The following is a 23,412-nucleotide window of genomic DNA, read 5'->3' on the forward strand; positions in this document are numbered from 1 at the left end:
CAGCTTATGATGGGGTTACATTCCTGAACTGAATGCTGCAAGTTGAATCTCTCATAAGTTGAATCTCTGGAACCCATTTTAAAGGGGGTTATGTTCATGGCCAAATTTTGTCATGACATACTTCAGACAATATTTAATGAAACCTTTCTGAAAAAGGTACTGTACTGGAAGATGTTGAAAGCAAACACCTGATCCACACATCCTCTACCACACTGAAACCACACTGCTCTTCCCCAATCTGATGCTCTGTACATGCCTTCACCCTCTCAATCAATACCCTCCCACATAATTTCCCAGGAATACTCAACAAACTCATACCTCTGTAATTTGAGCACTCACTTTTATCCCCTTTGCCTTCGTACAAAGGCACTATGCAAGCATTCTGCCAATCCTTTGGCACCTCACCATGAGTCATACATACATTAAATAACCTTACCAACCAGTCAACAATACAGTCACCCCCTTTTTTAATAAATTCCACTACAATACCATCCAAACCCGCTGCCTTGCCGGCTTTCATCTTCCGCAAAGCTTTTGCTACCTCTCCTCTGTTTACCGAATCATTTTCCCTAACCCTCTCACTTTGAACACCACCTCGACCAAAACACCCTATATCTGCCACTCTTAACATCAAACACATTCAACAAACCTTCAAAATACTCACTCCATCTCCTTCTCACATTACCACTACTTGTTATCACCTCCCCATTAGCTCCCTTCACTGATGTTCCCATTTGTTCCCTTGTCTTACGCACTTTATTTACCTTCTTCCAAAACATCTTTTTATTCTCCCTAAAATTTAATGACACTCTCTCACCCCAACTCTCACTTGCCCTCTTTTTCACCTTTTGCACCTTTCTCTCGATCTCCTGCCTATTTCTTTTATACATCTCCCAGTCATTTGCATCATTTCCCTGCAAAAATCATCCAAATGCCTCTCTCTTCTCTTTCACTAATAATCTTACTTCTTCATCCCACCACTCACTACCCTCTCTAATCTGCCCACCTCCCATGCTTCTCATGCCATTACTGCTTCCCTAAATACATCTCATTCCTCCCCCACTCCCCTTACGTCCTTTATTCTCACCTTTTTCCATTCTGTACTCAGTCTCTCCTGGTACTTCCTCACACAAGTCTGCTTCCCAAGCTCACTTACTCTCATCACTCACCACATCTAGGTTCCTTTCCTCAAACATACTACCTATCTCTCCTTTTTTCTCATCTTGGTTACATCCACACACATTTAGACACCCCAATCTGAGCCTTCAAGGAGGATTAGCACTCCCTGCGTGACTCCTTCTTCTGTTTCCCCTTTTAGAAAGTTAAAATAAAAGGAAGGGAGGGTTTCTAGCCCCCCACTCCCATCCCCTTTAGTTGACTTCTATGACTTGTAAAGGAATGCGTGAGTTACATACTACACTTTGTGTGGCTGAGCTCTACACAGCCTTTGCCAGGTTTTATCAATTAAGAGTGTATTCTGGCTATCCTCTACATGAGAAAGGAGTCTATTCTGGCTATCCTCTACAATGAGAGAATTTGTGTAGAGACAAACTCTTCTAAATCCATGAGTGACAAACTTCACAGCTGAATAGGCTGATACATAGACCTTGGGAAGCACATCTGTCATGTTTTGTTTTTTCTGTCTTCCATAAATGATAATGGGTAAAGAAACTGTTGAGTAAATGATTCCATTGCTGTATGTGGACAATACCTGTTGCACTGTGGGTTTCCGCCGTCATAGATGAGATTAGTCAATTATGATCTTGCCTTCTCCAGTTGTGGTCAGATTCATAAATGTATCAGAATTATCTCCTATTTGGGTTATGTATTAAACTATGTGTGGCTGAGCTCTGCATACCTTAGGAAAGTGCATTCTGGCTATCCTCTACAATGAGAGAGGGTAAGTAGAGAGACAAACTTCTCTTAATCAGTAGTAACAAACTTCACCGTTAATACATTGACCATGGGAAGCACACTTGTTATGCTCTTTTTTTTATCAATTTTTATATATATATTATACTTTGTTGCTGTCCCCCACGTTAGCGAGGTAGTGCAAGGAAACAGACGAAAGAAAGGCACAACCCACCCACATACACATGTATATACATACATGTCCACACGTGCACATATACATACCTATACATTTCAACTTACATATATGTATACATACAGACATATACATATATACACATGTACTTAATTCACACTCTTTTTTTTTTTGTCTCCCATAATATGTGTGTAGAAACTGTTGAGTAAATGATTCCATTGTTGTATCCATGCAAGAGCTCTGGTGCACAGAAAAACAAATTTTCATCATTTAAAATACATACCAATTCTATGTCCTTAGAATAAACAAAACTAGTTGGACAAAGCAGGAAAAATGAATAAACAGGAGAGCAATCATGCTAGATTAAGAATCATCATAATAAAAACACTGAAACAAGATGTTAATGGGATGAGACAGAAGCAGTTTGACTATACTTAAGGTAAGAAATGAACGGAAAATAGAAATACTAAGATAAATCTATGCCCATCATTTGAAAACATACAGAGGGAGATCATGCTAAATTATGAATCATGATAATAAAAACACTGAAAGAAGATGTTAATGGGATGAGACAAAAGAAGCTTAAGGTAAGAAATGAATGGAAAATAGAAAAATCGAAATAAATCCATGCCCATCATTTGAAAACACACAGACTAATTAAAGAATAGAAGGATCCTCAAATAAAGATGTTCATGGAGTGAATAATCCAAAGGGTAACCATTAACAATATGACTGGTCTGAAAGAGAAATGAATGAAAAGGAAAACAAGTCAAAGAATGACCATCACAAGGCATCATTACATTGTCTATGTAGGTTTGATTGGTCTAAAAGAGAAATGAATGAAAAGGAAAACAGGTCAAAGAATGACCATCACAGGGCAGTGTCAGACTATCTGTGTAGATGGTAACATTTCTGCACAATGCTTGTCTGCAGTGGTGTTCCCCAGGGGTCTGTTATTAAGCCCTTTGCTCTTTCTCGTTCTCATCATCAAATATATGACAGAGTTGACTTTTTTTATCCTGTTGTCATTTCTAAACAGTATCCTTACAGAAAAGAAGTTGAAGAGATTAGTTTACTGACTACAATTTGGACTCTGCTTGCTTATAGGCTAACATCAAAATCATAGCTTTCAACTTCACCAAGTCTGAGGTGATTCATTATGAATGCTAACTGTGCTTGCATGCTATCCTTGTATAATGGTGAAGCTAATCTTTTCTGTATTGTTACAATGTCAGTACAACATAGATATTGCTGCAGCAAAAGCTCTAATGTATGGAGAGAATAAAACATTAAAGAGATATAAAATGTACCCTGATCATTAATCACAGGGTGAAAACACACTAAAGAATGAAAATTAAATCTTGAGAGAGAGAGAGAGTACCTGCGATATGATTCAGCCAAAATAGCAGGACAGTTTTAGTGTGCTCACCACTCATCTTGGATGATATATAAGCATGTTCTCTTCAGCTGCCACCTGCATTACATAATAATTGAGTCTTAAATCACCTGGGAATGATTTCAACCATGTGTCAAGTTTCCTTCTTAATGTTCCAGTGGTTGTTCCATGAATGTTTCTTATTTCTCTATGCAGTACAATTCGTCACTGTTCTTGTTTCCTGGCTAGGCTGTCATATATTATTGTCTGATATATTTTCAGTATGTTCCATAGCATTCTTTAAGGCTAACAGCTCTCTATCTTCCCTTTTGAGAGGTTTTCACATTTAACATCTTTATTTATACCAAGAATGTGTTGCCATGCACAGATTATCATATATCTTTCTCATCTTCTTTCTAGGCTATAGAGTTGCAGTTCTTTCAGACTTTTAGTAGTCTATATCTCGTTGATTTCATTTGTGAAGTGCATCTGAATTCTTTCTAATATGTTTATTTCTAATTGCTTTGTTTGTGACCATGCAGTACAGTAGTATTCAGTTTTCCTTCTTATGTACACATTAAACATTTTCATCAATAGGTTTCTACCTCTTTTAGAGATAGTTCTAAGGATCCTACCACTCATCACTTGACTTTCAGTGCTATCTTCTCAGTGTGGTCTCTGAAATCTAATTTGTCATTTATAGTAGCACCCAAATCTTTTACATTTGAACCACTTTCTATCATTTACCCTGTTGGGCCCTTATATGGCACTAATAATGGATCCCTCAGTTTGATATCAAAATAAAGGAAAGCATAGTAAGGAAACTGATCAAATGGGGATGTGAAATGACAAGCCACAATTTACAAATGGGCAGAAGTGAACCTAATGAAATTCAATGAAGATGAATTTAAAAAAAAAATACTGTATGGGACAAGGAAGGAGTCATTGGTAGTGCCATAGGTCTAACAGGGAAATTGATAGAAAGTGAGTCAAAGTAAAAGATTAGTGTGTCATCATAAACAAGAAATTAAATTTCAAAGCATATTGAGAAGATAATCAAGTGATGAGTGATATGATTTTGAGAACTTTCTTTACAAGAGACAGAATACTGCTGTCTTGTATGATAACCAATAAAAGTTAGAAATAAACATATTACTGAGAACTTTGAAGGACTTTACAAGCAAAATTGAGGGGATGGAACAAAAGTACTAAAAGGAAAAGGAGAGAAAGGAAAATATATCAGCCTCAGCTGTATACTTTTTGGTTAGGCATGAATGTAGTATAAAGTATGCATTTGTTTGGTTACATGACAGCTTTAGATTCAAGGTGTGGGTGCTTGGCCTCAGGGAAAACAGTGATAATCAGAGATTTGTTGAGATCCTGCCTTTAGAAAGAAATGGTGAGTAAAGCATAGGATATGACTGGAATTTTGCCTAATTATTATCCCAAAGAGAACTGGGCTTCCTTATTTCCCTGACTCACTGGCTAAATCCTGTTGAGAAGAAAACTTATGTTAAAAATGTGTGTTTGCACCATTAAAAATACTTACAGAGGGCAACAAACATCAAAACTGCTGGAACTCCAAAGGCAAGGGCATAACAATCATCTCCAAAACACTGGACATCATCTCTCAGAACTGGTGTCAGGAAGGTGGAAATGAGTGAGCCAGCATTGATACTGCAGAGAAAATTTAAAATTACAGTGAAATTGCTTGATATTTTTGAGGAGTACTTAATAAACCTTTCTATCCAATGTTGCAATGGCATTTATATTTCTATAACAAGACAATTTATGCACATTTTTTAAAGAGCACCATGAATACATATTACTACACACACCTCCATTCCAGTGCTGCTCATCCCTTATGCTGTTCCTCTGTCGTACTTTGAGTATTTTTGTACACATGACCGAAATTCATTTAAGCCCCTTCTACAGAGCCATACTACTAAAAAGCTACCTCTTACTTTATCCGTTACTTGCTTTTTAAGAAGTTTCCTTCTGAATTCATCACTCTTCACTCTACTTATCCTCACAAATATACATTTGCTTTACAAAATCTAACTTAAATGTCTAAGCTCTGATTATAATTCATATGTTATAACCTCATGTTTCACATTCACACACTGAAATGAATTAAACCATCTATGTCAGCAAATATCAGTGCAGCATCCACCTTACAAATATCTATTTTATAATTCAAAGTTTCAAAACTTGATCTGTCTTTCACAGTAAGTTTGCATTAAGTTTTGTCATTGTGGCCTGTCACCCATCAACCTCACTTTGAAAATGTATCCTCATCTCTGAGTCAGTGAATTCTGAAATCCTATTTTCCATTAAGATACCTTTCCTGAACACCAAAGTTTATTATGATTTTCATACTGCTCCAGGACCCCTTTTATGTGACTCCTGCTGCTCTGATGCTGCTTTTCAAATAGGAGCAGAGAAATAATAGACTCATTTTGAATGAAAAGGTCCTAGATGAGATGATACTCCTTTCTATCCATTGACAGTGATACAGCTTTGTTCAAGCTGTAACCACTTGCAAATGGTGAACAGCAACACATACACATATCTGGCTCTAGCTTAGGCCAGTCCAGTGTGTATAAGTATATGTATATTTCTTCTTTCATTCTTGATCGTTGTTTTCTGCTTTAGTGAGGTAACACCAGGAATAGACAAAGAAGGGACCTACACTCTTCATGGTGTAAGTAATTGATTTGCCTGATGGTATGGACTCCTGTAGATGATGTAAAAGTCACGAGGGACATAAAAAAACGAGGAGGATTGCAGTAGCTTACAAGGAGACCTAAACAGACTTCAAAGTTGTTCTCGTAAGTTAGTGAAATTTAACCCAGGTGGATGCAAAGTAGTAAGGATCCCCATAACAGCTGCAGGCACTCAGTATGGTTAAACCTCAGATTGGGGGCCAAATTTTCCTTTCGGCATTTGGATAATCCTATGCCTCCTTTACTGACTAGAGACGTGTACATATATATATATATATATATATATATATATATATATATATATATATATATATATATATATATATATATATATATATATATATATATATATATATATATATATATATATATATATATATATATATATATATATATATATATATATATATACCAGACCTTATCAACCAGCCGAGGGCAGTTAGCCAAAGATAACTATGATGGGAAGACATCACAGTGTAGACTAACAAGATTTTATGTGGCTCAGATGAGAACAGACCAATCATGATTACACATCAACAGACCATGAAGAGTGACTCTAGAAAACAGTAGATGAAGATGAAGCTTCAATTTCCATTCGCAATGAGCTACATCTGAGGTACACTTGGACTAAACTGCGTCGGCGCTGAATATTAAAAGGCCTCAGCTAAGGTTCTGTAAGTCCATTTGATGTTTTAGTTTTTTTTTTCTTTAGTAATTCGAATATTTATCCCTTTCACCCCCATTACATTGCCCTTGATTCATCTGCTCTCACCCTATACCAAAATATTAGAAATATTACCTGAAGTAGAAAATGGAGAAAAACTGCGTCAGCTGCCGTTCTTGCTGAGGAAGGACAAACTGGTCTCCACCAAAGGCTGACACACAAGGTTTGATGCCCCCTGTCCCAAGGGCTATCAGGAAGAGTCCAATGAGGGATATCACTCTGAAGAGAAGATATTTCCTACTTAAACTCATGTCTTACATGCATTATTACTATGCTCGACCGCTGTTTCCCGCGTTAGCGAGGTATCGCCAGGAAACAGATTGAAGAAAGACCCGCCCGCTTATTTGCTCACACACACACACACACACACACACACACACATATATATATATATATATATATATATATATATATATATATATATATATATATATATATATATATATTTATTATATACTTAATCGCCGTCTACCGCGTTAGCAAGGTAGCGCAAGGAAACAGACGAGGAATGGCTCAACCCACACACATACACATGAATATACATAAACGCCCATATACATACACATACATTTCAACGTATACATGCATATACATACCGATATATACTTATATACACATGTACATATTCATACTTGCTGCCGTCATCCATTCCCATCACCACCCCGCCACACATGAAAGCATCACCCCCTCCCCCTCCAGCGAGGTAACGCCAGGAAAAGACGAAAAAGGCCACATTCATTCACACTCAGTCTCTAGCTGTCTTGTGTAATGCACCGAAACCACAGCTCCCTTTCCACATTTAGGCCCCATAGACCTTTGCATGGTTTACCCAAGACGCTTCACATCCCCTGGTTCAATCCATTAACAGCACGTCGACCCCAGTATACCACGTCGTTCCAATTCACTATTCCTTGTACGGCTTTCACCCTCCTGTACTTTCAGGCCCCGATTTCTCAAAATCTTTTTTACTCCATTCTTCCACCTCCAGTTTGGTCTCCGCTTCTCATTGTTCCCTCCACCTTTGTCAATCTTTCCTCACTCTTTCTCTCCATGTGTCCTAACCATTTCAATACACCCTCCTCTGCTCTCTCAGCCACACTCTTTTTACTACCAGACATCTCTCTTACTCTTTCATTACTTACTTGATCAAACCACCTCACACCACATATTGTCCTCAAACATTTAATTTCCTACACATCCACCCTCCTCCGCACAACCCTATCTATAACCCATGCCTCGCAACTATGTTACATTGTTGGAACCACTACTCCTTCAAACATACCCATTTTTGCTCTCCCATATAACGATCTCGCCTTCGACACACTCTTCAACGCTTCCAGAACCTTCGCCCCCTCCCCCACCCTGTGACTCACTTCTGCTTCCATGGTTCCATCCGCTGCTAAGTCCACTCCCAGATATCTAAAGCACTTCACTTCCTCCAGTTTTTCTCCATTTAAACTTACTTCCCAGTTAACTTGTACCTCAACCTTACTGAACGTAATAACCTTCCTCTTATTCACATTTACTCTAAACTTTCGCCTTACACACACACACACACACACACACACACACACATATATATATATATATATATATATATATATATATATATATATATATATATATATATATATATATATATATATATGTAGGGGCCAATATACTGGGAAGCGTACAGAGATAAAATGAATTGGAAAATAGATTACATACATACATGCATGCATGCATATATATATATATATATATGTATGTATATATATATATATGTATATATATATGTATGTGTGTATGTATTGTGATATATATATATATATATAGTGATATTGTGACAGTGATTGTGTCAGCGTCGCGTCGCCTCGCCGCAGTGTATCGAGACAGACTTCCCCAGAACTTTTAAAGGGGAAGTAAATGTTTATAGTTGTGTTAATGGAGTGATAGTTTTCATGCATGGTGTTTTTGACAAGAAAATAGTGAAGTTGGAGAAAAATGTAGCTTAGACATTGAAGCTTACTGACACAGTGGTGAAATTGATGAGAACTGCTATTGACGTTTGTGTGAATAAATTGTACATTTCCTTTTCCATAGCCAGAGGTTGAACCATTATGTGACATTCATTCATTTTTTTTTCATTCATTTCAAGCTAAAAGTTTGTTTCTAAATTGTTCTTACATTTTTCATATGTATATATATGTATGTGTGTGTGTGTGTGTGTATGTGCATATGTGTGTGTGTGTGTGTGTGTGTGTATATGTATATATATATGTATATTATCCCTGGGGATAGGGGTGAAAGAATACTTCCCACGTATTCCTCGCGTGTCGTAGAAAGCGACTAGAGGGGACGGGAGCGGGGGGCCGGAAATCCTCCCCTCCTTGTATTAACTTTCTAAAATGGGAAACAGAAGAAGGAGTCACGCGGGGAGTGATCATCCTCCTCGAAGGCTCAGAGTGGGGTGCCTAAATGTGTGTGGATGTAACCAAGATGTGAAAAAAGGAGAGATAGGTAGTATGTTTGAGGAAAGGAACCTGGATGTTTTGGCTCTGAGTGAAACGAAGCTCAAGGGTAAAGGGGAAGAGTGGTTTGGAAATGTCTGGGGAGTGAAGTCAGGGGTTAGTGAGAGGACAAGAGCAAGGGAAGGAGTAGCAATACTCCTGAAACAGGAGTTGTGGGAGTATGTGATAGAATGTAAGAAAGTAAATTCTCGATTAATATGGGTAAAATTGAAAGTTGATGGAGAGAGGTGGGTGATTATTGGTGCATATGCACCTGGGCATGAGAAGAAAGATCATGAGAGGCAAGTGTTTTGGGAGCAGCTAAATGAGTGTGTTAGCGGTTTTGATGCACGAGACCGGGTTATAGTGATGGGTGATTTGAATGCAAAGGTGAGTAATGTGGCAGTTGAGGGAATAATTGGTATGCATGGGGTGTTCAGTGTTGTAAATGGAAATGGTGAAGAGCTTGTAGATTTATGTGCTGAAAAAGGACTGATGATTGGGAATACCTGGTTTAAAAAGCGAGATATACATAAGTATACTTATGTAAGTAGGAGAGATGGCCAGAGAGCGTTATTGGATTACGTGTTAATTGACAGGCGTGCGAAAGAGAGACTTTTGGATGTTAATGTGCTGAGAGGTGCAACTGGAGGGATGTCTGATCATTATCTTGTGGAGGCTAAGGTGAAGATTAGTATGGGTTTTCAGAAAAGAGGAGTGAATGTTGGGGTGAAGAAGGTGGTGAGAGTAAGTGAGCTTGGGAAGGAGACCTGTGTGGGGAAGTACCAGGAGAGACTGTGTACAGAATGGAAAAAGGTGAGAACAATGGAAGTAAGGGGAGTCGGGGAGGAATGGGATGTATTTAGGGAATCAGTGATGGATTGCGCAAAAGATGCTTGTGGCATGAGAAGAGTGGGAGGTGGGCTGTTTAGAAAGGGTAGTGTGTGGTGGGATGAAGAAGTAAGAGTATTAGTGAAAGAGAAGAGAGAGGCATTTGGACGATTTTTGCAGGGAAAAAATGCAATTGAGTGGGAGAAGTATAAAAGAAAGAGACAGGAGGTCAAGAGAAAGGTGCAAGAGGTGAAAAAAAGGGCAAATGAGAGTTGGGGTGAGAGACTATCAGTAAATTTTAGGGAGAATAAAAAGATGTTCTGGAAGGAGGTAAATAGGGTGCGTAAGACAAGGGAGCAAATGGGAACTTCAGTGAAGGGCGTAAATGGGGAGGTGATAACAAGTAGCGGTGATGTGAGAAGGAGATGGAATGAGTATTTTGAAGGTTTGTTGAATGTGTCTGATGACAGAGTGGCAGATATAGGGTGTTTTGGTCGAGGTGGTGTGCAAAGTGAGAGGGTTAGGGAAAATGATTTGGTAAACAGAGAAGAGGTAGTAAAAGCTTTGCGGAAGATGAAAGCCGGCAAGGCAGCAGGTTTGGATGGTATTGCAGTGGAATTTATTAAGAAAGGGGGTGACTGTATTGTTGACTGGTTGGTAAGGTTATTTAATGTATGTATGACTCATGGTGAGGTGCCTGAGGATTGGCGGAATGCGTGCATAGTGCCATTGTACAAAGGCAAAGGGGATAAGAGTGAGTGCTCAAATTACAGAGGTATAAGTTTGTTGAGTATTCCTGGTAAATTATATGGGAGGGTATTGATTGAGAGGGTGAAGGCATGTACAGAGCATCAGATTGGGGAAGAGCAGTGCGGTTTCAGAAGTGGTAGAGGATGTGTGGATCAGGTGTTTGCTTTGAAGAATGTATGTGAGAAATACTTAGAAAAGCAAAGGGATTTGTATGTAGCATTTATGGATCTGGAGAAGGCATATGATAGAGTTGATAGAGATGCTCTGTGGAAGGTATTAAGAATATATGGTGTGGGAGGCAAGTTGTTAGAAGCAGTGAAAAGTTTTTATCGAGGATGTAAGGCATGTGTACGTGTAGGAAGAGAGGAAAGTGATTGGTTCTCAGTGGATGTAGGTTTGCGGCAGGGGTGTGTGATGTCTCCATGGTTGTTTAATTTGTTTATGGATGGGGTTGTAAAGGAGGTAAATGCAAGAGTCCTGGAAAGAGGGGCAAGTATGAAGTCTGTTGGGGATGAGAGAGCTTGGGAAGTGAGTCAATTGTTGTTCGCTGATGATACAGCGCTGGTGGCTGATTCATGTGAGAAACTGCAGAAGCTGGTGACTGAGTTTGGTAAAGTGTGTGGAAGAAGAAAGTTGAGAGTAAATGTGAATAAGAGCAAGGTTATTAGGTACAGTAGGGGTGAGGGTCAAGTCAATTGGGAGGTGAGTTTGAATGGAGAAAAACTGGAGGAAGTGAAGTGTTTTAGATATCTGGGAGTGGATCTGTCAGCGGATGGAACCATGGAAGCGGAAGTGGATCATAGGGTGGGGGAGGGGGCGAAAATTTTGGGAGCCTTGAAAAATGTGTGGAAGTCGAGAACATTATCTCGGAAAGCAAAAATGGGTATGTTTGAGGGAATAGTGGTACCAACAATGCTGTATGGTTGCGAGGCGTGGGCTATGGATAGAGATGTGCGCAGGAGGATGGATGTGCTGGAAATGAGATGTTTGAGGACAATGTGTGGTGTGAGGTGGTTTGAGCGAGTAAGTAACGTAAGGGTAAGAGAGATGTGTGGAAATAAAAAGAGCGTGGTTGAGAGAGCAGAAGAGGGTGTTTTGAAATGGTTTGGGCACATGGAGAGAATGAGTGAGGAGAGATTGACCAAGAGGATATATGTGTCGGAGGTGGAGGGAACGAGGAGAAGAGGGAGACCAAATTGGAGGTGGAAAGATGGAGTGAAAAAGATTTTGTGTGATCGGGGCCTGAACATGCAGGAGGGTGAAAGGAGGGCAAGAAATAGAGTGAATTGGAGTCATGTGGTATACAGGGGTTGACGTGCTGTCAGTGGATTGAAGCAAGGCATGTGAAGCGTCTGGGGTAAACCATGGAAAGCTGTGTAGGTATGTATATTTGCGTGTGTGGACGTGTGTATGTACATGTGTATGGGGGGGGGGGGCCATTTCTTTCGTCTGTTTCCTTGCGCTACCTCGCAAACGCGGGAGACAGCGACAAAGTATAAAAAAAAAAAAAAAAAAAAAAAAAAAAAAAAAATATATATATATATATATTATTCTTTTTTCATACATATTCGCCATTTCCCGCGTTAGCAAGGTACCGTTAAGAACAGACGACTTAGCCTCAGAGGGAACATCCTCACTTGGCCCCCTTATCTGCTCCTTTTGGAAAAAGTAAAACGGGAGGAGAGGATATATATATATATATATATATATATATATATATATATATATATATATATATGCTTGCCTTCATCCATTGCTGGCGCTATCCCGCCACACAGGAAACAGCATCGTCACCATATGCTTAGCGAAGGAGAGCCAGGAAACGAACGAAGAAAGGCCACATCTGTTCTTGGCGCTAACGCGGAAACGACAATGTTATGAAATAATGATAATTTTAATAATAATGATAATAATAATGATAATATGACTTATTGATGTGAAGTGAATCTTAGTGTATGCGGTGCTATCTTTCCATTTTTAGGCCAGGTGACCGGTGACTGCGATTATTGCTTTAAGATTATACATGTGTGGTTATCTGCATTTATACGGTGAGCTTGCCTTTGCCTTATAACAACTGTTCTGATAACGACATTGCATGTGGTAATTTTCGTTTGACGTGGGCTTTCCATCGCCCTGTGGCTATTTTCGTTTAACGTGAGCTTTCCACCTCCCTGCATGAGATATGATAACGAATAATGTTTTCTGGTGAACCCATCCATTCTCCTGAGCTGTATGACGATGAATGTACTGTGGTTTGTGAGAAGTCCGCTTCCTCAAAGACCTTTATCCAAATTTTTATGCATCCATGACGAATAGCAATATAAACATGACAAAAGCTAAGCATCTTATTGAAGGGTTGTGCCCAATACAAGTTATATAGTTGCCGCTGTCATACTACCTGACGAATCTTCGACGTCAAAAATACTTGGCGGTTAACTGTATGATTCAAACCCATCTACATATAAGCACACTTATATATATTACACTTTTGCTGTGTGATCACGCCAAGCGCGTGATGACACCGCGGTCAGTGACCTCGACAGCCGAGAGTCAATTTGTTAAAAAAAAAAAAAAATGAGTTTAGAGCAGGTCTATTAAAGTGGCGGCTCGCGGGCCAAGTCCGGCTCTTGAGTGTTTTTTCATTAGACTCAGAAGAATTGAACTTACGAAGTTTTACATCAGTAGGGTTTTTTTTTATCGTGACCAACTGTATTAATCAGCTGAATGAAACATGTGATCAATTGTGATGATTAGTTGAATGTAATGTACGTGTCCACTTCTGCCGGCAGCGCACACATTTAGGGCCGTATATCATTCGAGCATGGACCGGGCGGGGCTGGGTCAGTGTCAATGATCGGTTGCATGTAGGTTAGTCACTATATTTTTCCCCACATCTCTAGTGTAGGTATAACACTATTTTCCCATCTAGTATATGTATAGCACTATTTTTCCCATTTAGATTTACATTCTTGAGAGGAATAGTGCTGGGATAGTAGTGCTGGGATGAATTATTTTATCAATTACCGGTGTATGATTTTTTTTCTTTATGTGCCTGGCGGAAAATATAAGAGAAAATCATATATGAAATTTTAGTTTCTTTCTGTGTATAAGTTTTAGAGAGAAAAAATGGTAAAATAGATGTATGACCATTCCTTTAATGATTTTTATTTGTTTCTGATGTAAATGCATGTTTCTCAACTATTACTAAAGTTTGAGAAAAGGATAATAAGACTGTACATCATAATACAGTTTTGAAAATCAAAATTAATTGTTTTTGGCAGTCGGTGCAGGTGTCCCTCCTCAAAATAGTACGGGCCTCACTGATACGTAATCCGATACAGATTAAGAATACCTAGTTGTTTGTAACCGTCTGGGATAATTTTCCATTCAAGTATTCTATACTTTGTTACCGAAATTCAAACTTTTATCTCAATTCACCTAAGTATTTGACATAAAGTTTGTTTGCATATAATTTGTTTGCACTGTAACTGATTCCAAGAATTACAATGTATTTAGATATAGTAATCAGTAACTGGTACCAAATATTTCCTATCTGAGGCTTACATTCCATTTCTGTTCAAAATTTACATAATTGTATTCGATCGTCGTCTTAAGCTGGTTTGCTTATATGGAACTCTAACGCTATTTCAGTCAATGTTCACTGACTCTTCTTACTTATATCCCTGCACTACACGCACCAGCTCATTTGAATTACATCACCTCTCTAATCACCCATTGAAGTTCTGTTGTTTCCCCATGTTTCCTGACCCCTCTGTCTGCCTAGTCACAGCCACAAGCGGTCAGATAAAATCTGCTGAAACACCAGGTTAATGAGAGGCTAATGCTGTATTGCCCCCACAGCAGTAAGACTAATATAGCATGAGTTCATGTTCACAGGAAGCTCAACATGTGGTAAGTAAGCAACCCAATAGCCATTTTGCCCAAGAGTCGGCACTGGTGAGTTAAATGGTATTAGGCTAACGTAGTTAAATATCCTTTATTTTTCATCTATTACTTTCTTTATCAGTTATATATCATAGATTCTTTGTAAACACTGCTATTTATACAGTTATCAGTTCTGATCATTAAAACATCAGTTTTAACTTCGCTAGTTCAATGGGGACATTGGAGAGCGATCATCCCGTCTTAATGTACAGGGAAATTGTATTTAAAACAATTAGATCAATTACATTTCGGTAATCTCAACGGAGAATCTCTCTCTCTCTCTCTCTCTCTCTCTCTCTCTCTCTCTCTCTCTCTCTCTCTCTCTCTCTCTCTCTCTCTCTCTCTCTCTCAGTGCAACCCTAAAGTTGAAGATATTTTTATTATGTAATAAAACATTGCAACGTGAAATATACAAAATCAACATAATTACATTTGACCTACCTATGCCGACATATTAACTTTATCGGCGTGATAAACACTACAAATAAGCAGTTCTGCTGACGGCAGGACAGGAATTGTACAGGAAGTAAAGTAGTAATGGGAAGTTGTTCATTACCAACACAGGTACGTGACGCACAAGTAACAGGGACAAGTTTATGTACTTACATCTTTGGGCCAAGATCAGGAAATATCGGTGGGATGGCGGCCAGGGACAGAACTGAGTTTCCCAAAACGTACACGATGGAGATGTAGAATATCGTCCTGGCAGAAGAAGTATTGTTTATTGATATAGAATATTATTATAATAGTTTAAAAAAGTATCTATTATTCACAGGTAAACAATTTAATAGGTTTGATAAAGTATCCAACAATTGTAACAAGAATGGAAACAAAGATGAATATTAATAAACCAGCGTAATGTCACTACTCATTGCTATCTTGTTGTGTATGAATTATGCAGGACTTGGTAATCGATTACTTTCCATCGCCTTATAGAAGGAAAATGGTCGCAAAATTCTAGATTAGTACTTATTCTTTTTTTTATTTCTGTGCTTCGTAAAATCTGCTGGGTTGGGTCTACTTGGTTATTTTTGAACAAAATTTTGCCAACCAGCTGATTTTGCATGGAAAATTGAATATGTTCGAAATTCTCCACCAGTTAAGTTAGAATTGTAATGATTATAAGACTTTCCCTCTTAAGTTAGAATAATTAAACCATATGTAGGGCAACACAAGGAAAGTAAATGATCACCAGTCGTTTTTAAAGAAGTAATCTCATTAACTGCTTGTGACTTTTCTTGAATTTTTTGTGTTTTGTTCTCCGTAGAAGTTACCAACGTATCACTGTTTTCAGGAAAATTTATTCGAGTGAGAAACTGCAGAAGTTGGTGACTGAGTTAGGAAAAAGTGTGTGAAGGAGAAAGTTGAGAGTAAATGTGAATAAGAGCAAGGTTATTAGGTTCAGCAGGGTTTAAGGACAAGTTAGTTGGGATGTAAATTTGAATGGAGAAAAATTGGAGGAAGTGAAGTGTGACTGATATCTGGGAGTGGACTTAGCAACGAATGAACCGTGGAAGCGGTTGTGTCACAGGGTGGAGGAGGGGACGAAGGTTCTGGGAACGATGAAAAATGTGTGGAGAGAGAGAACGTTATCTCGGAGAGCAAAGATGGGTATGTTTGAAGGAATAGTGGTTCCAACGATGTTATATGGTTCCGAGGTATGGACTGTAGATAGGGTTGTACGGAGGAGGGTGGATGTGTTGGAAATGTTTGAGGACAATATATGGTGTGAGGTGGTTTGATAGAATAAGTAATGGAAGGGTAAGAGAGATATGTGGAAATATAGTGTGTGGTTGAGAGAGCAGAAGAGGGTGTATATATGTACATGTATGTGTATGTATATGTTGATATATTTATGTTTGTATATTTGCATGTATGGGCGTTTATTTATATGTGTGAGTGGATGGGCCAGTCTTCGTCTGTTTCCTGGTGCTACCTTGCTGACGTGGAAAACAGCGATTAAGTATATATATATATATATATATATATATATATATATATATATATATATATATATATATATATATATATATATATATATATATATATATATATAACAGTTACCAGATTCCAGTCTTATGTTATTTCACTCTTGGTTAATGACTTGTTAAATAAAGATGTTATCGGAGATATGAATTGCCCTCGGAATAACTTAAGGACTCTTGATGTCAAGGTAGAATGTTGTAGGGGGGTTCATTTAATCATAGTAAATCAGTACCTCATAACTCTTAATTTCCTTCGTCTTTACTTTTTCATGATGTATGTAGATAATGTTTATGGTTGAGGTGCGCATGTGTTCTCCACCTTAAGCTACGAATTGAAGGGTATGTTGAACATGGAGGGAGAGAGCTTGTCTGGCTTATGTAGCTTCGTGGGTCGTGTGGGTAGAAGCTAACGGGGTCAGCCGCTCTAACTGGTTTTTGCAAGTGCTGAGTCTTGGATAAACATCGTTTGAGTGAGGGCTGTTACCACACAAAGTAATTTTACACGGTGACGGTTACTGGGTAGGGCTGCCGCGGGATATTGACAATGGGAGAAACATCTTATCTGGGAGATGAGATTTGGATCAACTGACCTTCATCAGTTGCTGTACTCAAGAAGACAATATTGCTCCGTGAAGTCGTCTGTCGGCCAACAAAGTTAGCTTGCTTAACACATTTTGAGTTCGTCGTGCTCACGGGGTTGTCACGTCATACTCTAAGTAGTTTGTTTATCTCTGGTTGAGGGAATGTACGATCTTGACCCATATTTTGGATGTTTGGTTGTATGTGACGAATAGGAAGACCTTTGATATGACTGTACGCTACGTAATTCCAATACCTGAAGCATTTTTGTTTCGCAACTATTTGCTCTCTTGTTCAAATGATCCCTTCGTTTTCCATAGCGACTCGAGAGCACACTGAAGATGTGGTGCAGCGTGACCATGAAGTGGTAACGGTTCTTTTATAGTTTATGAGTAATCAAGAAGTTTACGACCTCCTTGACAAGTAAATTAGTTAGATTACATTGTAAGAGAGACGGCAGAGACAGGAGTTTCCATGTTTTTCTAGCAGATCACCTGCTTACTGACTGAGCAGGGGTAGCCTCTCAGATGACTGGTTGGATAAAGACATGTTTACATGGGGAAGTTTCACGTGTCGTCCCTGTGGAGCCGCTTGTATTATTGCTGGATTTATTGAAGTTGCGGAAGATCAGGTTATTATGTTTCTCTCGTATTGTCGTGGAGAATGTATGCTTCAATAGGATGTGGTTTTGGCGTTAGGTTTACTTGTGGAACATGCGTATGTGAATGGTATTTATATGCCCCATGTAAATGGGAGGGGCATTTTTATGACTCTCTCTCTCTCTCTCTCTCGATAGATAGATAGATAGATAGATAGATAGATAGATAGATAGATAGATAGACAAATAAATAGAAAGATAGATAGGGTGGGTGTGTCTCTGGATGCCACCATTTTTGACACATTTCGGACACTAAGCTGGTGGAGCCACGCTGGGATGTAGAAGCGCTACCTACAGCTCTCCGGGACAAGTCAGCAGTTCCGGACTGTAATTACCCTGCCGGATCCGTATAAGAACCCCATGCTTCATGATACCTCCTACCCCACGATTATCCTCACACAACACACCACGCTTAACTAAAATCCACCCTCTCTACATGCCACCACACTATACTTCACTGGCAGCACCACGCCCCACTAACTCTCCACACACACCATCAGTGTCCCTTGCGCTGCACTCGGTAGGCTGTACACTGGTAAAGCCTGTACAAGTATAGCCGTACATTCGCTCGAGTACCTGAAGCGTCCCAGGACAGTGTCAGCGAGGATGGCGCCCAGGACCGGGGTGAAGTAGCAGAGCATAGACCATACGTGGTAGATGACCGTCGAGTCATCTTCACTATAGTGGAGCTGATAGTGAAGGTACAACGTTAAGATAGCTGCAAGGAAAAGAAAAAAAATAGACATGGTATTAGCTATTGTATGCAATTATAAATCTTGGCTTTGATATTATATGTGCACTGGAGCTAGTGACACCCTGGCTAATGCACAGGATCTGCTCATATGTTAGTAACCCCATAAGCACGAATATATGACTTGCGGATATGATGACCTGGTTTCTGACCCGACCCTTCGTGAATAGATCAAAGACCAGACCACATTACCCATCGGTCGTACATTCCTGCTCAAGGGGTTTATAAAGATTTACGGCGCAACGAGAGACCTGGTCTTCTACTACCACAACACTAATGTTTACCAGACTCTCCGTTAAATGTTATTAGCCAAATACGCGCCGCGCGCGTCATATTACCCTACGACGCCACAACACCTGAAACAGTCCTGCATCATCCTGGGGTACGGTAAATTGAACGGGCTGAGCGGTCTGAACAATCATACTCCCCCCTTTCCCTGTGGTAGTCACATTCAATGAGTTGGGCATCTCAACTTATTAACAATGAAACCACCACCACTAAGCCTGAGACTCCTCCATCCTGACGTCATTTTCTTTGCAGTCCACGTTCTAGTCTCATTAACACAACTCAGTACATGAATTTGAAATAATTAGGTCTTTACACACACAGCCTTAAGGTAAAGCGCTCCATTATATCCACTGTCTTATCTGTAAAACAACAAGAATGATATCTCTCAAGCTAGCCAAGCCCTTCCTCTCTATCACCATTGGTCTTCTGTAATCGGTGTCCCGCTGACCAGAAAACCCCACATGTTTGCTCAATACCTAAGTCAATAAGCCCACAAAATCTTGGATACGACCCATCGCTATCATCGCGATCCCCAGCCTACTCTGTGAAAGATTTGTTTACTTGACATACATAGACTGATAATATAGGACCTCCTCTACCATTACTGCCTTCTCAGCTTCCTGGGTTTAGCTACCGTAATGAAGAGGAACGCAAGACCTCTGTAGTTCACCTTCGATAATCTCGCCGAGGCAGCCGTAGCATAATCACCAATGAAGCCATCTACATTGAGTTGCAGAGGAGCGTCGTTAGTCTCTGCGCTTCCGATGAGCCATCACCTTCCGGTGCTTCACCTGTGTTGCCCCCACAGATCACAAGGATGGGACCCTTGTGTTTCCTCATCCATATAAATGATGCACTGGTACACACATGTGCTCGTTGAGAGCACGTCGACGACTCTGCCAAAGGGATCAGCGTTGGCCAAAGTCCTCCCGACAATATCATCCACTACTGAAGCATTACCATCCGCATCAGCCAAGCAAAAACTTAAGTCAAGCAAATCGGGCTCGTCTCCTGCAGTGTCTCGTACCCTACTGTCACTAGTTCTTCATCCCACCAAGTTTCTCGGTGAAATTTTAAGATGATTGACAAACTATGTAAGTCGGAAGGAACGTATCAGTGCCATCTTTAAATATTCCACCGATTGTCTTAACATTCTTTATCGACTCAAGACACTTCGACTGCAGGCGCCTGATCTATGAAAACTATTCTCTATGTCTTTCCCGCCTGTTTCTCTTCCTTATCCACTAGACAATTTAGACCGCGAGTGAGACATGATAATTCTACAGCCGCCCCTGAACTTGCACCTGTACTTGCTTGGAAACGTGCATTGATATGTCCCATCCTTAAGCAGGGTGACTGTTCTGACCCCTCTAACTATCGTCGTATTGCTTTGACATCTACCATTTCCAGTCTTCCATATCCTTAGACACCTCGAAACTCGCAGTCTTCTCTCTGATCACCAGCATAACTTTCGCAAGGCGAGATCCAGTGGTGATATTTTTTCCTATCTTACTAATGTCTGAAAGATTTTAGAGAGTCGTTTGAAGTTGGCGTCTACATATCTAAAGCTTTTGAAAGGTTGAGGCATCAGGGTCTCATTTCTAAGCTCCTCTCTTCTGGCTTCCCTCCCTCACTTTGCTCCTTCATATCTAGCTTCCTCTCTGGCTTATCTATCTCTGTGGTTGTTTATAGATCAGCCTCTCCCCTCCCCCCTTCAACAATAGCTGTGTCCCTCAAGGTTCTGTCCTGTCCCTTACACTTTTTCTCCCTTTTTTTCAACGATTTCCTTTCCTTCACAAATAAATACACTCATACGCTGACGATTCAAACACTGCATTCCTCCACATCATTCATTTCCGGTCATTCTTCTCTCACTCAATCTGCACCTCGTCTTGACACAGCTTCCTTAGAAAATTCGGACATGATATCTCAGTTGGGTAGACGAAATCTGGTTAAGTTTAATGCCTCCGAGACCCAGTTTCTATCCATCTCTCAATCGAAAACTCCTCACAACTCTCGTCTCCCCTCTGACGGTTCGGTAATTTCACCTCTTAACTCAATGAACATACTTGGCATAATTGTAACATCCACTCTTTCTTGGAAACCCCACATTACGGGAATAGCTAAGTCTGCCTGTAAGAAACTGGGTGTCCTGTTTAAATGTCGAAACTTCTTTGCTTCTGAACAGTTGCTCCGTTTATACAAAAGATTGATTGGCCCTTGTATGGAGTACTGTTCTTGCATCTGGTGTGGTTCTAGCTTTGCATCCTTATTTGACAGAGTTGAGCCGAAAGCGGTCTGACTTATAAACTGTCCCAGGCTAACTTCCAAGCTTGACCCACTTGCCTTACGCAGCAATGTCGGTTCACTTTTCCTCTTCCATGGGTATTACTCTGGTTTCTGCTCCCGAGAGCTGGCTGCTTGTGTGCCCCCACCCCCCCAACACTAGCTAGACCAGGCAAATCTCGGCAAGCTACCGCGTCACAAGATTACTGTGTGGCCGTCGGCAACTCAAGGGTGGGCCCTTTTGATACCTTTTTTTCTTTCCGTACACCTCGAGGCTTTGGAACTGTCTGCCTTCTCGTGTCTTTCTCAATATCTATGACCTGGCACATTTTAAAAGACAGGTTTTTCACTTCCACCAAAATTCCTAAATACTTTCCTTAGCCTTTCCTATTTTCTCCTTTCATAATTCTCCCTATATTTCAATATAGGTCCGGCCTTAATGTGGACTTCTGCCCGTGACTAGAGCCTTCAACATTAGGAAAAAAAAAAAAAACTTTCTGTTGAAAGGACAGAATAACAACATAAGAGGAAGGCAGTGAAATAGATTTTTTTGATTATACAAACATGACACAGTGTAATAAGAATAAAACATGGCAACAGTGTGTCAGGTAACACTGTGAGAGGGTTGCTTCCGTCGCTTAATGAAAAGACTTGAAAGAAAAATATATGCTTCGGTCGCTTAATGAGAAAATTTAAAAGAAAATATATCAGGGATTTTACTGAATGTTATTGAATAACTTACCTTTCATGCCATAGTAGGAAAACCTTTCGCAGAACTCATTGCCGATGATGAAGAAGACTGAGCTAGGGTATTTCACTTTCTGTGGAAGGAATGAAACAAGTGGTTATTTACCTCCATGTTTAAGAAATCTTAACGAAATAGCATAGTTAATGACCAGTTACAAAGGTCACCTCTGAGGCGTGACTGTTGGTCAGGGCGAACCTGCTTCCAATAGCACTTGCATGGCAATAAACCTCTGAATATTAAGTAACATGATCGTACTTCATATGGTAGTTGAAAATTGAACTCCGATGTTGATGCACATGCGCACAAAGACACGAACGTAGACACCGAGTGTAGCAGAATAGTTTTTCCTCTGCTTCGCAGAAGCGAATTAACAAGACAGTGAATTTATGCCCAGTGTAACATGCATGATATATTCATTATTCCTGGTGGAGAGAGAGAGAGAGAGAGAGAGAGAGAGAGAGAGAGAGAGAGAGAGAGAGAGAGAGAGAGAGAGAATCGTACAAATCCGAACATCTTGTAAGACCTGGGATACTTAGGAACGTTAAAGTGGTGCCCGGAACCATCGTAACACCCACCATGCCAGAATTGCTGGTCTTACTTTGTCTCATCAAAACTGGACTACCGGGCTAGTCCTGCTATCTCCTTACAATCACCGTACACTTGCTCAAATCTCACTTATTTTCTTCTCAGAAGTTCTCTTGCCATCTCTTATCTGTATGATTTCTTTTAAGTTTAATCTTGATATAGTCCAACAAACATATGGCTCCTAGTCCCCGGCAACAGAGGGAGCTAAGAATCCCCGGGTTCCTGCCTGACTCTACTGCCAATGAGAGGGAGGGCTCTGGCAGTAGTAGTAACGGCCTCTCCCACGACCTTTCCCTCTCAGATAGACCTGCCTCTTTTTCTATTCCTCGCACCAACATTCGCGGTCTTTTTAGTAACCTCTCCTCTTTTGAACACCATCTGTCTAGAACCTTTTCTAATATCTTACTTCTCCCTGAGACCCAGTTGTCTATTAATGTTCTCTCATGTCACTTTTTCATATCCAATAATAATCTCTACTTATGATTCTGGTTCAAAGACGGTATTTGTGTTTATTCCAACGTCAACACACCAGTGGCACGTCTCGAGGAAGCCTGTATTCCAAACACTGACGTTGTCTGGCTGCCGAGATTCTCGACCGAGGGGGATTTCAACGTTAACTTAGGGAATGGTTGACATCCTCCC

The 23,412-nt window shown here is 40.0% G+C and overlaps 1 protein-coding gene and 1 long non-coding RNA gene across 9 annotated transcripts in view; one reads left to right on the plus strand and one right to left on the minus strand.

The window, feature by feature from the left end:
• LOC139767381 (uncharacterized) overlaps positions 1-23,412 on the plus strand; it is a 332,929-nt gene that overhangs the window by 91,311 nt on the left and 218,206 nt on the right. The gene's annotated exons all lie outside the window — the stretch shown is intronic.
• Positions 1-23,412, minus strand: part of LOC139767314 (solute carrier family 15 member 1) — a 141,309-nt gene that overhangs the window by 66,463 nt on the left and 51,434 nt on the right. For all 8 annotated transcript variants that reach the window (XM_071696613.1, XM_071696631.1, XM_071696620.1 and 5 more), the window contains 5 exons: positions 22,180-22,258; positions 18,689-18,830; positions 15,497-15,592; positions 6,948-7,091; positions 4,972-5,099 (listed from right to left, as the gene is read on the minus strand). In XM_071696613.1, coding sequence (XP_071552714.1) covers positions 4,972-5,099; positions 6,948-7,091; positions 15,497-15,592; positions 18,689-18,830; positions 22,180-22,258 — 589 coding nt within the window. The remainder of the gene's footprint in view (positions 1-4,971; positions 5,100-6,947; positions 7,092-15,496; positions 15,593-18,688; positions 18,831-22,179; positions 22,259-23,412) is intronic.

This window comes from Panulirus ornatus, chromosome 4, assembly GCF_036320965.1.
Source record: "Panulirus ornatus isolate Po-2019 chromosome 4, ASM3632096v1, whole genome shotgun sequence".
Taxonomy (NCBI): domain Eukaryota; kingdom Metazoa; phylum Arthropoda; class Malacostraca; order Decapoda; family Palinuridae; genus Panulirus; species Panulirus ornatus.